This window comes from the organism of the source record quoted next, unplaced genomic scaffold (assembly GCF_019419815.1).
Source record: "Pyrus x bretschneideri cultivar Hongxiangsu unplaced genomic scaffold, Pyrus_bretschneideri_v1 Contig5, whole genome shotgun sequence".
Lineage (NCBI taxonomy): Eukaryota > Viridiplantae > Streptophyta > Magnoliopsida > Rosales > Rosaceae > Pyrus > Pyrus x bretschneideri.
Window position 1 is genome coordinate 7,527,147 of NW_025999787.1, and position 18,179 is coordinate 7,545,325.

Genomic DNA, 18,179 nt, shown 5'->3' on the forward strand with positions numbered 1-18,179 from the left:
AAACCTTATTTCTTTTCAATTTTTAATCAAGATCCTTTAGTTTTAATAAACATCATAATTATTTCAATAATTAAATTTTATTTCTAAATGATTTATTTAGTGTTAGAAACGTTACATGTAATATATTTATTTTTATGCCTAAATTTTGTATCATATATTTTTATTTTTAGTTTGTACCCATTTTAATTTGCAACATTTTTTTTTTAAATTGTGCCAATTTTCTATTCAGTTTTAGTTTGTACCCATATATTAATTTCTTTTTGTGTCCATATTTTTCAAACTTTTATTTGTACTCATATTTTTTTGACCTTTTATTTGCACCCATAATTTATTAATAATGTACCCATTTGTCTTTAAAAATGTACCACTTTGTTATATGTAAAATGTACGCAATTTTGTTTTTTTTTAAGTACCATCTCTTTTGTGTAAAATGTACCCATTGTTATATATATATATATTTTTATATGAAATGTACCCATTATATAAAACGTATCACCTTTTTTTGTATAAAATGTACCAACTTTTTGTATGTAAAATGTATCGTATAAAATTACCAATTTTTTGTATGTAAAATGTCATTAATATAAGTAATGACAAATCATGGGTTTTATTTAAGTATAATTTTTTTTAAAAATATTTTCAACAAATTATGGATTTTATTTAAAATCTCATTAATATAAATAACTACAAATATCAAATTTTAATTTAAAAATTACAATAACCTACATAAAAATGCATTATTGCATTAATTTCAGAGACTTCAATAAAAAATCGAAAACCAACAAGGTTTCAATCATATAATGTTGATAAATAGAAACCGCATCCAAAGTCACCCAGTTCAAAATTTGAATCAAATTAGAAGCTAGGATGCTCCACAGAAATTTGATGAGGACAATCTTTGTTCAAACATATGACCTCAAGTGCAGCTGTTAACGGACAAGACATGTTCCTTGCAATATACACGCATTATTAAGGCCACACGAATAAAAAGGGAAAAAAAAATTAGCTGAAGAACTACAAGCAAGTTGCTTCGGTTTCTTTATTTCGAAGCTCTTTTATGTAAGGGTGTGCACGGACCAGACTAAGCTTAAAATTGGAGGGACCAAGCCGGGGGCCATATCAAAATTTTGTACCCTCCCCATCCCACTAATTACATGGACCCGCCATGCCCCGTTTTATGTTTAGAATTTTTAGACCCATCCCGAACCGCAAGGATCCGGCCAACCATAGACCCAAGGCCCGTTTGCCTACCCTAATTTTATGTTTCATTGTACCAATTTTTTTAGCCTCCATTGTTACTACCGCAACGACATCCGGGATTGGTAGAACACCATGTTCATCCTCGGACCAAGTGAATACTTAGACGCCATATCGCTCATATTTCTTGGAGCCTCCGAATTGACCAGAAAGAAGTGAGAATAAAAGGGCAGCTTCTTCATTCATGTAAGAAATTGGAGCGCACAAATGTCCATGAAGCTTTCCACTGATTCCACATTAACATAAGCTCTAAATCAGAAAAGAACTCACACACAAAAATGCAGTTAAATACACGATGAGGCAGGGACGGAGATAGAAACATCTTCAGTACCGCCCATAAATCAAAGAACCCATTTACTCATGTCCAGCTAGTTTATAAAAATCCTGGCTCCCACGTCACATTTCCTTGCAGTCATCTTCAACCCCGGCTCTCTTCAGTTCTTTCAACTTTCTGTAACCCGTATCGGTTCCAAATATCCTGAAAAAAGTCATAGTAGAGGGAGATGGTTAGCGTACTTTCAGCTGCATTGCGGCCTCTGTTGGTTTATTTTGTGAAAACCAGTCATACTTCATGGTCAGAGACTGGAAGCATGACTGGTACCAAGGTTTAACGGTTCAGTAAGACTTCGCTATAACAAGATCTATCCGCACAATATGAAACAGTGAAAGCCAAATCATGAGGCAGTTGATCTTAAAATGAACGAAATTTGGTTTCATGTTAGACTAGTAACACTTATCCTTGTTAAATTACTTATTTCAAATATTGACAATCGGCTGAAAGAAAAAAAAAAGTGAAGAAATTACTTCATAGTCATTTCACTAAAATGGTTCGGAGATAACCAGAAGTTACTATAGTTTAAATGCTTTAAGCAGCACATACTAAAAATTACCTGTCCATGTAAACAAAAGTCGATGAATAATTGCCAGACTTGGTGTAAAGCAAACGGTGGTGGTAGTCGTGAAAATCAGCACTGTATGATGAAAGCAGAAACAGTTCAGTAACAAAAGGACCAAATCGACAATATACACATTGCTAAAAATTACCAAGTACAGAAAAATACACTCACCCTCCATACAACGGTAAAAAATTTGAGAGGCTCCATGGGAAATGGTAACCACAATGTGCCTCGACCGTCTCCAGAACTCTAAGTACCATCCATAACCACAGAGTAATCAGATGGGGACCAGTAATGGCAGGACCAATAATGGTGGCAAAGCCAAGAAATAATATCTCAGCCGGATGAGCATATTCAGAAGTCAGCCCAAAAGGTGTTGCATATCTGCACACATTTTATTACTCGATCAGGAGTTCGCTGAAATACAGCTAAAAAATAACCTTAGTAAATACCCTTAGCATTGAGTAAGTTACTCATAACTCTCACTTACTCGTGATGGACGCTGTGGACATGCTTGTACAACCATTTTGTATGCAGAACCCTATGTCCCCAGTAGAACACGAAATCCTCTAGGATGAAGTAGAAAATGATCTGAGTGGAAACAACTTTCCTGCCAAACCAAATGAAGAATTACGGAACTAAGCATTTAAAAGCCTAAATTGTTCAGAAAGGGAAAAGTTTAGGGTCTTTGTTAATTTTAAATGGGTTCATGATAATGGCATCAAACTCCACAATGTCTGAGAAAATATGCTCTAGCATATAAAGAACCTGAAAATACCAGGACGGCAATGGAAGACTACTGCGCATGCCCATGAATTTGAAGACGGGGTATGAAGCAATCATAACTGGCAGATTGACACAAAAATGATAGAGCAGTAGGCGAGTAATACATTTCTCCTGAGCGGCAGGGCTGTTATTTTTTGTCTGCACAAAACTAGAATCAAGTCACAGCACCATTTTGAAAAGATTTTATTGAAATGCCAAGGGGACAGGACCAACTTACACATGCTGTACGCATGGAAAGTAACAAAGAAACATTAAATACGTAAAGAGAAGGGAAACTGTTATGACATTAGCAATAGCCCATCTAGTCCATTCAAACATCCTTCTCGACATATCTTCCTTTAACTCCACAATAGGACATCAGTTCTCCATCCACAAAGACAAAATGCACATATTAGATATATCCTACATACTCTTTGATTTTGCTTGGTGGAAAATCAGCTATGCGAACCCTATATTAGCTCACCAAACTAGCTATAAACTGAGTCACCCCAATCAAAGAAACAGATAGCCCATTACACCTCGAATCCTTTATCTTAATCACAGATGCACAAATATAGATTGCCAAAATTTTCTTATGACCTGCAACCACTGTATAAAAGGCCAGTAAAAAGATTTGATTTCATACTTGTCCCTAAAACGTAAGCTCCATCCAACTACACTGTTCCATCGCCTTTAACTTTAACTTCAAGCAACCCTGACCATTTCCACTCATTCAGGCTTACAGTCCAAAAAAAAAATTGTCCCTAGAGAAACTAAACGCTTTCTTAAGAAAGATATATTAAACAGAGCTGGAAAAACATGTGCCCTTCCATACTCTGCCAGCCAGATGAATCTTAAGAGGACGAAAATAAAATTCCTCATTTGAAAAATTACATTCTAAGAGCTCAGAGAAGAGAGATGAACCTGAATCTTGTACTTGCTCAGCCATCCTGCCCTCTCCAGATATATAAAAGGGAGTCCAGATAAGAAGAAAACACTCTCATGTAGAAAGAAACTTCCTAGACATGCCAGTTGAAAATCGTTGAAATTTGTGATCAGATACTGCATAATCAAAAGAAGGAAAAATCAGTTCCGTTATCCTTTCATTTAGGAACATTTAAAGGAATCATGCGCACACCAATAGTTCCAAAAATCAGACATGGCAATAAAATCAAGGAACAACCAAGAAACTACGTTTAAACGTTAAGACCTAAAATAACTAGAGTACAATAACACCTACCTAAGCACTGAGCTGCTCTCAACCTAGACTCAAATCACAATTCATGTGTTCAGGGTTCCAATATAGAATCGAAAAACTATTGAAGTTTGAACTTGCATGACTACAGGTGGACAATTTTCAATCTGTTATGTAACTTACGTTATGAGAAACAAAAATTAGGATTGTGCTTAAAATGTATCAGCGCCCATGAAAAAATATTCCCTTCTCAATCACTCCCAAAAAAGACAAGAGAGCGACCACCCACTAACCACAGCAAAAAAGGATGATACAAAATTTTCTGGGTCAGATCTCAAAAGCAGCTCATCCCAAGGCTTCTCAGATATAGAAACAGTCTCCATCTGAACGCAATATGTCACCACAAATTAATTTAAATTCCTAGAATTCCTGCCCATGTATCAATTCTCTATCCACATAACTCCAGGTACAGTAAACTAACCAATGAAATTAAATGACTTCAATCTGTGTGGCTTCACATCCTAACAATTAAACAAAGCGCGTCCAAATCCTTACATAACATTAATCTTGACCATCTAATGCTGCCGTAATGTCACTACAATGGGAAAAAAGGACAGAAATTGACAACGAAAAGAGAAAAGAAAATTTTCAATCTGTTATGTAACTTACGATATGAGAAACAAAAATTAGGATTGTGCTTAAAATGTATCAGCGCCCATGAAAAAATATTCCTTTCTCAATCACTCCCAAAAAAGAAAATAGAGCCACCACCCACTAACCACAGCCAAAAAGGATGATACAAAATTTTCTGAGTCAGATCTCAAAAGCAGCTCATCTCAGGCTTCTCAGATATAGAAACAGTCTCCATCTGAACGCAATATGTCACCACAAATTAATTTAAATTCCTCGATTTCCTGCCCATGTATCAATTCTCTATCCACATAACTCCAGGTACAGTAAATTAACTAACCAATGAAATTAAACGACAATATCACTTCAATCTGTGTGGCTTCACATCCTAACAATTTAACAAAGCGACTCCAAATCCTTACATAACATTAATCTTGACCATCTAATGCTGCCGTAATGTCACTACAATGGAAAAAAAAAAGGACAGAAATTGACAACGAAAAGAGAAAAGAAATCCAAATAACACGGTAACCCTGAAAACAGTAACGACAATATCCAAATGCACTCGACACATCAAATCATTGTGTTTTCCCACAAACAGATAATGCCACTTCAAGTTAATTACATGGCTTCAAATTCAAGCATCATTTGACCACAAATTACACGAACCGGCTTCTTCTCGAAGAAATATAATGTTAATAAAAAATCTCCAAAATCCTCATCTGAAATCAATTTTTCAACACCTAATGCTGCCCCACCATCCTAATCCACATTACTCAAAAGAAATCGAAGAAAGAACAACCCAGTGACCTCATTACTTAAATTCAGTAACCATAATACTCAAATGCACCACACAGATCAAATCATTACACTAATCCCACAATAAAGAAAAATCCATCACAGCAATCATACCCCACACGCCAGCATTATCACCAAATTCACACACATGGTAAAAACGCACACAATAATTCCAATTCAAAAGCAACCAATGCCCAACAAAAAGATCAAATCTTGGTCCAAAAAACAAATTGAAAAAAAGCCAAAAGTAAAATCTTTGAGCTGTAAAACCAAATGGGTATGTAGAAAATGTACCCTCCAGCCAGATTCAACAATGGACGCCATGGAAAAGCAGCTTCTGGGGGCAGACGAAGCAGATACCTGAAAACCAAAGAAAATGTGGAGGAAGAAGAAGGAGAGATACAAGAAGCAGCCCACGAGAGGAGACGAGACGGACTGTCTCTCGAAAAAGGAAATCTGGGGGTGTTTGTAGTTTTGGGCCCTGTTGGATTTATATACCACAACTTTTTGGCAGAGCTGACGAGCGGAGTTCAGAATGCGCACGTCTATCTGCCACTTTGGATTTTTGCTTCTTTGATTCTCTCTGTAGTTTACCCAATTTACCCTCTTTGCATATGAAACTATGATTTTTTTTTTTTATATATATATATTTTGTTTAATTTCATTTTTGTTCATTTTACTTGGGGAAGGATCAAATGCCATTTTTTTATATATTTTTTTGTTTAGTTTCATTTGTGCTTCTGTTACTTGGGAAAGGATCATATGGCTTGCAGTATTTAGTGGGGTAGGCAGCTTCTCCAATGTTCATAAGATTTTGACACATGACTTATCTCTCAATCATTCGAGAGATTTTTCAATATCCTTAGAACACAAAATGATGCGTCTTATACTATTATATAAATTGAGATAAGAAATTTTTTTCAAGTGTTTCTCCACTTATATAATGACATATGACGTATATACTCATGTTTCAGCACAATGAAAAATCTCTCCAATCAATCAAATGAAATTAACTCATTTTTTATCTAGTGGTATTTTCTAAACATTAGAAAACATCGAAGTCGAGTTTTTCTCTATTAAAATAAAAAGAGTGAACTATGCCCATTTCATAATCTTATTTCTCCCACAATGCTATATTTTCACCCATCATTTTAAAAAACCAACAATCTCTTCCCACCCACTTATATTCTTAAACTACCCCTAAAATTTTAGGTTTTAAATAAGATAAATATAAAGAGTGATTGAATATTGGAGATTTTAGGAGAATAGAAAAGCCACGAACATCCCCTCCCAACCCAGCTGAAAGCAACCACAACCAAACACCATATATGACAACGGCAACTCCTTTTCTCTTTGCCACAAGGAAAGTTAGCTTCTTTTCTTTTTCCTCTCATCTCTCTGTTCCTCTTTATCTCTTTCTTTCTCCCCCTACCAAATCTGGATTTAAATTCATATTCATATTCATATTTATTCTTGAATTCCAATTCAAAATTAAGGGTTTAAAAATAGGAAGATAAGAAGAGACAAAATGTGGGGCGGGTGAGGTGGACAGAAGAGATAGAAGGTGGAGGGGGACGAAAGTCAGAAATGGGTGACGGATGAAGAAACAAAATGGGGAGGTTTCATTTTTTTCTCATTTTAATTTTTTTTTTCTATTCCTTTTTTTCTTTAACTCCAAAGAATATATAAGAGAATTAATTTTTAACAGGGCTTTTGAAGTCTTCTCACATAAGGTTTAATTTGGTATTAAAATTTTCTTTAATAGTGGGAGGGGAAATAAGTCTATAGAGTATATCAGCACTAAATAAAAATTGAAAAGAAAAAAGATGGATTTTAACTTAATTTTTATCTTATAAAGTTTTGAGAATTGATTTGCCATGTAGCGAATTTTGATTAGATTGTAGTGTCATTCAACAAAATCCAGTGGCAAGTAAAGCTTCACACAAGTTTTTCTTCTTTTTCCTTCATTTACATACTTTTGTTGAATTTTGTCCATTGATTTTCTTTATTTTATTTAATCTAACCTTCATAAATAAGCATAGAATGTGCATGTAGAGAAAATCCGTGTGTTGGAATCAGTTCCTTAAGATTTTAGGTTTGACCAACATATAGTAGTTCATCAATACACATGTTTTCAATGTTAAAAAAGCTCATAAGTTCGAATTCTCTCATTAATGACATGAAATATTTAGGGTCGAATTTTATAATTTGTGAAAGGAAAATAGGATTATGAACTGGTTAAATCATCTTTATATAACAGATCAATAATTGAAAGGGGCAATTGAAGTTTTCACTACAACAAGAATAAAGGGATATAGAACTCGAGTTTATAGGTCAACATTTTGCATGATGACCTCTTTTGAGGTCACCTTTTAAGATTTGACATAGCTTTGATAATTATTGATACATGTCGGATCAAGAACATGTCTTCAAGGAATTTATTGGCTGTTCACATCAAATATCACCTAAAGTGGTATGAAAATATGGTACAAAAACATGGTATGAATAACATAACTCTTTATTCACTTCTAAAGTTTATCACATTATAGATTACAATTTTGAAATTTCACTAAGGTGGGAACTGCCTCTTATACACGTAAGGCCTTTCACGGTAGATTGAAAAACTAAGTGTGATATCAACAATATAAAAATCAAACTCATACAGTAGATCGAAAGATCTGAGTACTATTGAGAATGATTCTTATTGTTTAGTCGAATAAATTGAACTCATCCGCATCAAACTCACTATTCTGACAATAGTGTAATACGAATTAAACTCATGGTGCCTGATTCTTGCATATAAGTATCACACTCATCTAAAACCATTGTAGAAGACATAAGTCTCACCTTTATAAAAGATATGATCGATAATGTGCTAAAAATGTGACATGAATTGTTGTAGTGAATATTCACATAGCATACAAAAGAAGAATAAAAGAAATACCACTTCATGGTGCATTAATTTAGCTGAAAATATCTATGGTGTGTTCTTGATGCAAATCAAACTCTACGAAAAAAGGAAATGATTTATGCATATTTATTTTCTTCCTCGGCAATTTGGCTTTTTAGATGAAATAAAGGATGTTTAGCTACAATAGTTTCTGAAATTGACATAACTTCTCATTTTGGTCCTTAAGAGTTTGTCTACTGTCAATTATTTTAGTCATTCGTGAAAAATCTTCATTAAATAAGGAAAAAATGATAAAAATACACTCAATTTTTATCAAATCATTTTGGCACATTATTTATTAAATTGAAGCTATTTTTGACATTTTGGTCTTTATTTACTAGAGATTTTTTACAGAATGACCAAAATTATTGACTGTGAATAAACTCAAAGATTACTTCTATCAATTTCAAATCTCATAAACCAAAATTAGGAATTATATCAATCTTAAAAAATCATTTTAGCTAAAATGCCTCAAATAAATCAAAAGAAGGTGGTGTACACGAATCATTTTGCAAAGGAAAAGCCCATCTTCTAATTTCAAATGTGAGAGTGCATTTAGAGAGGAAAGTGGCCTAGTTGTGGCCAAGTTGGAGGCCAAAATTGTAACAACATTTACTTGTCAATCTCACTGGGAAAGGCAGGAGGACACAGTATCAAACAAAGATTCTGAAAATTTTGAACTTAGTTTCAGAGAGCATAATATATCTAATAGACATGTATAAAATAATGGATTTAACTTGGCTGTTGAAAGAACTAACAACCTTTTCTGCTGAGAATCAATCACAAACATATGTCCAAATTGAATTCTTTTAATTACAATTTAAACACATGTTCAATCGTAATTAGTTCGAAGGGCCGTTGAAGAATCAGCAGCCAAGTCTCTCTCTAAAATAATAGTTCCCTGCCCCCATCAGTCACACTTCACTGCTGAACAATTAATAAAGTATTATGCTAACTACATATAACCGTGAGACAGTCAGGAACTCAGCATTTGGAGTAAGCTGCAAAGAAATAAATGTCTGTGCGAACAAAAATACAAAAGAGTCTCGTGTTTTAGTCGGTGCTTTACTTTATAGTCTTTATTAGGAGAGATTGTAATCGAGTTTAAGTTTCATGGCTGAATCAAATAGAAAAGGTTCTGACGTGCCTATTCGAATAATTTCTCGTGCAAAAAAACTTGTGTGTAAAAGTCGAACAATTAGAGTCGGGGAGCATGAGGTTAGTCATAAGCCTGGACAATGAGAAGCACATGCCTTAGCTTATAGGTAAAATAAAGAAGTGTGCTTCTTCCCCCGAGATGCTAAGGATCGAAGACTTTTAGGACATAGAATAGTACTTTAAGGTTGTTCGTGCCCCTTTACCAAGTCACAATGGCAACAATGTATCTCTCCGGTGGATGTTGACTGCTTTATCTTAGGGATTATCCACCCTTCTTATTCTCACCCTACCTGTAGTGAATTTTGATTGGTATGAGCATGAAAACTCATCGGATAAGATTAATCACCTTCCCCACATAACGTGGTTTTAGTGCCCCCACTCCAAAATTTCTTTACTAACACATTGATTGGAAGTGAATAGAATATCCACAAGGCAACAACCACACCTACGTGATGTGTTGGCAACAGATCTTCTGGCCAGAGTTAGTAAAGTATATAAAATGTTGCCTACAGCTTTTTTTTTTTTTTCATTTTTCCGACTCCCACAGTGGGAGCAGTGTATGAGAGGAACTTTCATTTTACCTCGGAACATCTCCAATTAAAGGGATTAAACACAATCTCGTCTAGAATTATATTTTGTAAAAAAAAAAAAATTTAATATATATAATGTCAAACCATATTTATAACTTCCAATTAAAGGGCTAAAAATTGCCCCTTTAAAAAATTATTAGTTAAGTTTTTTCTTCAAATTTATTGATTAATTTAACTAAACAATAACTTATATCATATTAAAATAAGTTATCCAAACATAATTTCTGAGTGTCATGTATCGCTAATTGAGTAAGTACCCAGATTTCTTATGACATAATTTATGAGTGTCACGTGTCACTAATTGAGTAAGTATCTAGATTTCTTATCTTTATGTAATATCAATAATTTTTTGGATAAGACTTTTGAGTGACATGTATCGCTAAATGAGTAAGTCTCCAGATTCCTTATCTTTATGTAATCTCAATAATTTTTTGTATAGAATTTTCGAGTGATATGTGTCGAAATGTAATTGGTTAAATTTCTGATAGGATACTTGTCTACATGACACTTCTTATCTTCAGCTTCCAATATTAATAAATTGGCTAGATGTTGGGGTAAAACTCTCATACCTTCATCTTTGGCTCTCTCCAATAAATATTTGGTAGATTCTTCAAACTCAAAACATGGGTACATTCTTCAAAATTACACACAAAGAAAATAAATCTTAGGCTTAATAACATTAGTAAATTTCTTTGAATAACCTTGATATAGATACATTCTCAAATCAACAAAAAAAATGTACCTTTATAAGTTTGAAAAATGAATTAGAAAAAAAAAGTAAAGGATTTTACATAAAAAAAAAGGGGGCACATTTTCATTTATTAAAATTGGTACATTTTGTGTATAACAAATTGGTATATTTGATACATTTTTACCTCTAATATCACTGACGCATTTTGTGATAAAATCCAACATTTAGCAATATATGATTAAGTTGGGGGACAATATCATTGATGTTGGTGGTGTACCATGTCGGGCATATAAAGTTTATCGTAGTATGAGAATAAACTATTCTTTTGAACGTCAGGCGCCTAATTTACTCGGCTTGAATTTGTCTCCTTAAGTTGGACTCTCGAAAAGTTGTATTAACTCCAGCTTAAGGATATAAAATGAATGGCATTTGAAAAGTTGTTGGCTCCCGTGAATGAATGTTGACTGCACCCTCGAAAACTTACGTTAGCATTGGGCCGGTATAATGACTTGATTAGTTCCCGACTACGGTCTAATGATATTCTTCTTCACTTGAAAGTGAGAGGTCTTAGGTTCGAATCTCGTGGATGGCGAATTCAATACCAAATTAGGCTGCCCATTGTGTGGCTTAGCCGAACTCTCACTCCCCTTAATGTAAAAATATCGATGTACTCAAAAAAAAAAAAAAAAACAACATCGAAATCTTTTGTGATAAAACTTAAGACCTAACAATAAATGATTAAGTTGGACAATATCAAAAATATTAGCGGTGTAGCACGATGTGCCTAGAAAGTTTATCACTTTCTAACTAAAGTATGATTTGCTAATTCAGCTGCAAAACAGAAAAAAAGAAGTTAAAAGAATAGAAAAGGACAGCAAAACAGATAAAAAAACAGATGGTGCATTGAACCAGACTGGTTTAATTCCGTCATATCTCCTAGGATCCTAATTTTTTCCTCCAATTCTCATTTATGCAGTTCACTAATCTGAGCACACATGCACGCAAAAAAGGGAAGATTACTTAATCAATAAAGTTTGATTTGGGGTTAACTTTGTTTGATTACAGATTTAATCATTGTCGGCAAACTTTTTCTTTTGCATTTAGTGATTCAAAACGGGTATGGTGGAGAGAAGGCTAGCTGTGGTCTTGTAGACCACAAAATCTCATGGGTGGTATTTTCTGTTTTTTTTATTTATTATTATTATTTTTTTTTATCATTTCAATTCAAGGTTGTAATGAAATCCAATTTTGGATTCTCTTCTCATTCCAACTAGGGTTTCTCATCCAATTCTGAATTGAGAGATAAATGACAGGAACGACAAAAATAAAAGTAGTCCAATGAAGAAGATGAGGTATAACATAACCTTTATTGCGGCCCCAACAAACAAACTAGGTATCAGTCCAAGCTTGGTCAGTCCGATGGCCCCTTAGCCATGTTTTGGCCTGGTGAGCTCCATTGCTTTTTAGTCCAATCTTAGCTAAAGATGAATTTTGTCTAAATTCAAATTATATTTTGGCCTGTAGCCCTCTACGTAGAAGGTGGTCTCACTTACTCACTCTTAGGCGTGAAGAAAATGACATTGTACCGGTTCCAACTTCATACTATCCATAATCCATCCTTTTGCTATATGATCTAGTCTCAAATTTCTCCTCCACTAATAAGTTCACCTCTCCGACTCTCATCCTCTTTCGCGACGGAGGACCTTGTACCCCCCCGTTTACAGGACGATACTGCAGTATAAGGCAGGTTCCTGGTACAGCGAATTGCCAGTGGTGCCATACATAACAATTCAGGCAGATTCTGCAAGTTCCGATCAAACGGAAATCCAACTCCGTCTGTCTGAATGTCTCTTGACTTAGGCCTCGGCAATGAGTGCTGAGTCCTCCTCCGAGCTTCCGACCCATTGCCTCTTCTGGGATCCAATTCCCCATTTGTGCTTCTACTTTCCAACACTCATACCCTAACAAGAAATGGTCACCTGGCGCTTACAGAATACCTAAGCAAAACGTTGATAGCAGGAGCCTATGTGAAAAAAACAAAACCTTTATTTGCTCATCACTAATGCAAGAATTGTGTACAAAACCCGAACCCTCGAGTTTATTTAGCGGAAGCAACGGTGTTCGTTGCAGCATAAACCTAAGATCTCCAGACACATCTCTAAATCTTTCTATGACAAGCAAAAACTTCAGGCACACAATTTTTAAGGGTATACTGGAAGCAACTCATATTAAATAATCATTCAGTACTCGTACAAGTACATTTGAATAACCGAAAGGAGCAACAAAATCTTGAACAAAGGCATCTGAACAGAAACATTATAGGGACCAAAATCCTGCAAAACATTCTTAAGGCGAATATCTTTAGAAGATTAAGAAAACCGATAGGGGTAAAGGCACTAATTTGCCCTCGGCGTGGCCCATTCAACCCTGAGGATGAGATTGTCATAACCGTACCCATTCAGTTTGTTGATTGCTCTCTGGGCATCTTCCCTGTTCACAAAGTTGACAAAACCAAATCCTCTGCTAACGGAAGTATTCTTATCAAGAGCAACGTAAACACGGCTAACAGCACCAAAAGGCCGGAAAAGTTCAAGCAAGTCAGGCTCACGAGTGTCCTCTGAAAGGTTGGTGACACGAACAGAGTTCTCATCATTCCTTCGTCTCATATCACTTCCAACTCTGTCTCCACCTCCTCTCTGGACTGGAGGAACATACTTACCTGTGCTAGGAGCTCCAGGTCCTGCTTCTGATGTGGGAGGTTTATCACTAAATACTTCAGGCTGTTGGGCCAGATCCTTATACGGGCAATGTGAAGTCCAGTGATCACCTTTCTTACCACAAGTCCTACAAAGTTTGAGAGCAGCCCCTCCTTTTGTGAGTTGAGACAGAGCATCTCCTCCAGCCTTCGGTTCTTCTGCTTTGCTACCTGTTCACAGTCATAGAGAAAATTATAATCAGAAAACCCAACATACAAGTTTACCATGACCAATTGACATCGATCGATAACAAATAAATCTATACTAAATAAAGCAAAAATAAAACAAATCTCAGACAATAGACATAATAGAGAAGCAGCAACTGCAATGCGATATATTTCCTCCATGTCAACAATGCATCATTCACAAGACAAATTCACATGGCTAGAGAAGGTATCTTCAGAATTCAAACTGATCCAACCAATTTGAACCATATTATATCTGAGAAAGTAACCATATAAGCAGTAGGACTCTTGCCTAAAAAAACTTTTAACCTCTCCACAAACCTAATTACCGGATTTGAGAACAAAACCAGAAGAAGTTATGAGATTTAAACTAAACATACTCACGGTCTCGGGTTAAAAATCTACATCATATAACTAGACATGCAAACTTGTCTCTACGAAGTTATAAGATTTAAACCAATCCGATAAACTCTTGGGAACTAATCCACCGAAGAAGCGCTGACCTAGAAAAGACCTATACAGTCAGCCAGACAGTCTACCGACTCATGTGCCAAGCCAGCATTTGTTCATTTAAACACAGCAATTCCCTCAAACAGACATTTCCATTAAACTAAGATAAAAGCAAGGGAAAGAACAAAAATGCTTAGTAACGGTTAAGTTATTTGAATCAAGCATTTTAAATTCCACTCTCTCCTTCCTCCAAACAACAAAATAAAACAAATTCCAATTCAATTTTAGCTTTAATTCAAGGGGAAATATTCCCAATACGCCAAATGAAGCAATGAACTGAATTTCACCAAAAATTTAAACTTTATTCTAAGAAGCTATTCCCAAGTCCAGATAATCTTCCTCAAAAACCCGAAATTAAAAACACCAATCACCGAAAACAATCCGAAAACCAGAGAACAAGGCAAAGGCATACCAGGAGCCCTGGGGCGCTCGAGGACGATCTCTTCAGTGGAGACCATGGTGAGCCTAGCACCGACGTCCTCGTGCACGGCGTCGCCGAACTTGGGCCAGGAGCGGCGCTCCACGGCGCGCTTACTGAGCCGGGCGTTGGCGAGTTTCCGAATCCGCGTCGTGGTCGTCATCTTGACCTTATTTCCGTCCTCGTTGAACTTGTATTCGATCACCGTCTTGATCCCGTTCTCGTCGGGCCCAATCTCCTGCATCGGCGGCAGGAGAAAGTCGAGGTCTTCGCCGTCGTCCTCCTCGAGCTCTCCCCATCGGAGCTTAGGGGGTTGGTTCCCGGATGCGGGTCTCACTAGAGCCATCGCTGTGCGTGTGTGGGGGGACGGAGGGAGACGAAGATATTTGGGGATTTTGTTAGGGTTAAAGATTAGGGCTTTGGGGTTTGGGGATGTGAGGGCGATGAAGAAAAAGACAAAAGCGTTTTGGGTGGGTTTATGTGTGCGGAATTGTGGATGTATAGGTGTGGTCGCAGGTGGATTGGGTTTTGTTGGGCCTTCAGTTTCGTTAGTGTTTGTTTTGGGCTGGTGGACGTGGTTTTATTTTCTCTAAAACATAAAGGGAGATTTTGATGTTTATCATATAGATTCATCTGGCAGATTTGGATTAAAGAACAAATTGAAAGGTACAAATTGATAACTATCCCGGAGTGATTCAGTGGTTGGAGACGAATTTTAAGTCTGTATTCTATACGGCACGTTTTGAGTTCGATTCTTGACGTTGGTGAATCACATGACGGTGGCCGAGGGGAGGCTGAAATACTTTTATGAGTTTTTCCGGGCCCGGAATAGTGGACTGTTATGACTAAGCCACCATCTGGTCTCGTTATTAAGAAAAAAAAGGTACAAATCCGAAATAAGAATAAAGCTTTGTAGATTTGGCTCGAGTGTCAAATTTAGATCCATGACGTATCGTTTTGAAGTAAACAACAACACACATTAAACATGTTGCTTTGATGTGATATATGGGTTTTTTAAAACCAAATTCCATCGTTTACAGTGTTTTATGAGGGTTTTAAGTTTTAAGGACGTTTTCATTATTTTGTTAATTGTTCAGTTCTAATCCTATTTGGACACATAGGGCTTCTGGGTTTAAAAGGTACTGTATACAGAAGGGATTAAGTTTGTTATCTTATTAACTATCAATCAATAAAATTTGAGATCTTTTTAAGGAAAACTAATGAAAATGGTTTGAAAACGAGTTTTAATGATAATGATAAAATAAAGAGAAAAGTGAATAGTACCAGGATTAACTTTTTAGTGTAAAAATATATTTTTTTGTTAAAGTGAACAGTAACGTATGCTTTTCGTTAAAACTCCCATCTTTTTATACTTTACGGTGGATTCCAAATTTTTTATTTTAGTTTATTATGGGGCTTAGTCCATCCCCTCTTATTTAGTGTAGATAATATCGATTATTCAAAAAAAAAAGAATTGCGTTAAAACTTTCCAGACAGATTTATTTTATTTAACTTTGTTCACCACATCATTCTTGCTAGCCAAGGCACTATAAAGAACAACGATAAAAAATGGTTTACAGACAGAAAATGAAAATCCATTGATTCAAATGCAAATCAGCACGCTGTAAACAAATCCTAGTACTATACAAATATATATATATATATATATATAGTGGCCTGTCTTTACTTGCCACGTCATAGATTCCATCACAATACCACATTGTCCACTCTCTCACTCTTAACAATCACGAAGCAATAACACAAAAGGATACCTCCCAAACTCTCCTTCCAAACAAAATAAGTTGATGTAATTGTACACAATAATTGGATAGAAATGCAAAAAATAAAAAAATAAAAAAATAAAAAAAAATAAAACCACACCAACTTTACAGCACACCAAATTTACAATCGCATTAACCGCCATCGCCGCCGCCATGAGCACTGCCACCGTCGCCGCCGTCCATAGTAGACACGTGGCCAGCAGTCATCAGCACAGCAGCCGCGCCAGCATCATTGCTCCCGGTGGCGGTGGTGGTGCCTCCATCAACCTGACCACCAGGAGCTGTTGCAACACGATCATGTCCTCTGCTCTTGCGGCTTTGACGAGAGCTGGAATGAGACTGATCATCCTGAAGCTTCTCTTGATGATCTTTGTGTTTCCGGCCTGCAGGTATGCAGAAACAAATGGTTTTGCTCTTCATGTTACTTTTGGCGAATGAATATTATCAGCAAAACATCTTAAATATAAGAGAAATGAAAAGGGCAGTGAAAGCACATATGTTAGTCGGACAAGATCTTTTCTTATTTTACAAGTTTTATCATGACATCTAACAAGAGCAAGGTAACTACTTTTTAACTTTTGCCTCTTGTATTCTTTCATTTTCAAATTGGTTCAAAGCTTCTTTTACCTACTTTAATTATACTTAATATTTAAATTTATATGCTTAACACGCCATCTCATGTAACTTAAGCTAAACACGCAAAACTTATGATATTCTAGCACTAAAGCATCCATTCAAAACTAGCTGACCAGGAACAAAGATGCGTTTTGGACTGTAGTGAAAGCTTTAACTTTTTGGAGGTGCTAATTTAATCAAATGTAAAGTTACGAACACTATTATGCTTTATCATGAAAGAAAAAGCCAAAGATTCTTTAGAAAGTTGAAATGGACATATATAATCTTATTAATTGAGGAAGATTATGGGCCCGTGTACCAAAGGAGAAAATGGATGCTGTTCCGTTTATTGATGGCAGCTAGCTTAGGTTAGGTTTTTACCTGTGAAATTAAGAATAAGGATGAACTTTTACTCAAAATTCATTTTATTCGAATCACAGAATTTTCGTGTTTATAATTTGAATCGTTCATATTCTGAATTCCTCTGTAAAAATCGTATTTGCAAAAAAGCAATTAAACCTAAGGTCGTTTAGTCAATCTATTGTAGACATAAACGGTTCTTACTGCTTTTACCAACTTCGTTCATCTGTTTTTATACAACTCGATAACAAAATGACCTTAATTTTAATTTTTTTTTTTTTTTGCAAAAGCGATTTTATAGAGTGATTTACAATATGAATAGTTCAAATTATAAACATGAAATTCTATGAATTGATAATGAACAATTTTGCATAGAAATGCTTACTCATTATTTGAGTAGTCAAGTATAGAAGAGGATAATCTCAGGATCCATTTTGTGGGGATCCCTAGTTCATCGTACATCGTACGGCTAGTTTTAGTTAGGTACTATTTATGTTTAATTTTAAATAAAAAAGTTAAATAATTTCTGATTGCACGATACACGATGAATGATTAATATGTGAGGGACTACTTGTGTTTAATTTTAAATAAAAAAAAATCAAATAATTTCTGACTGCACGATAC

At 35.5% G+C, this 18,179-nt stretch overlaps 2 protein-coding genes across 3 annotated transcripts; both read right to left on the bottom strand.

Annotated features, from left to right (window-relative positions):
• Positions 1 to 1,413: 1,413 nt before the first annotated feature.
• On the bottom strand, positions 1,414 to 6,158 carry LOC103954259 (methylsterol monooxygenase 2-2). 2 transcript variants are annotated; one of them, XM_009366069.3, is made up of 7 exons: positions 5,836 to 6,158; positions 3,843 to 3,980; positions 2,932 to 3,077; positions 2,644 to 2,763; positions 2,325 to 2,537; positions 2,148 to 2,228; positions 1,414 to 1,735 (listed from the first exon to the last, which is right to left on the bottom strand). In XM_009366069.3, exons 1-7 carry the CDS (start codon positions 5,863 to 5,865, stop codon positions 1,654 to 1,656), a joined length of 810 nt encoding a protein of 269 aa, XP_009364344.1. In that variant the 5' UTR covers positions 5,866 to 6,158; the 3' UTR covers positions 1,414 to 1,653. The 2 variants fall into 2 exon arrangements, with proteins under 2 accessions (XP_009364344.1, XP_048424873.1); XM_048568916.1 differs by lacking the exon at positions 5,836 to 6,158 and adding an exon at positions 4,783 to 5,120.
• A 6,982-nt stretch (positions 6,159 to 13,140) lies between these two features.
• Positions 13,141 to 15,253, bottom strand: LOC103954258 (eukaryotic translation initiation factor 3 subunit G). The gene is made up of 2 exons (XM_009366068.3): positions 14,794 to 15,253; positions 13,141 to 13,856 (listed from the first exon to the last, which is right to left on the bottom strand). Exons 1-2 carry the CDS (start codon positions 15,143 to 15,145, stop codon positions 13,327 to 13,329), a joined length of 882 nt encoding a protein of 293 aa, XP_009364343.1. The 5' UTR covers positions 15,146 to 15,253; the 3' UTR covers positions 13,141 to 13,326.
• Between the last annotated feature and the right edge of the window lie 2,926 nt (positions 15,254 to 18,179).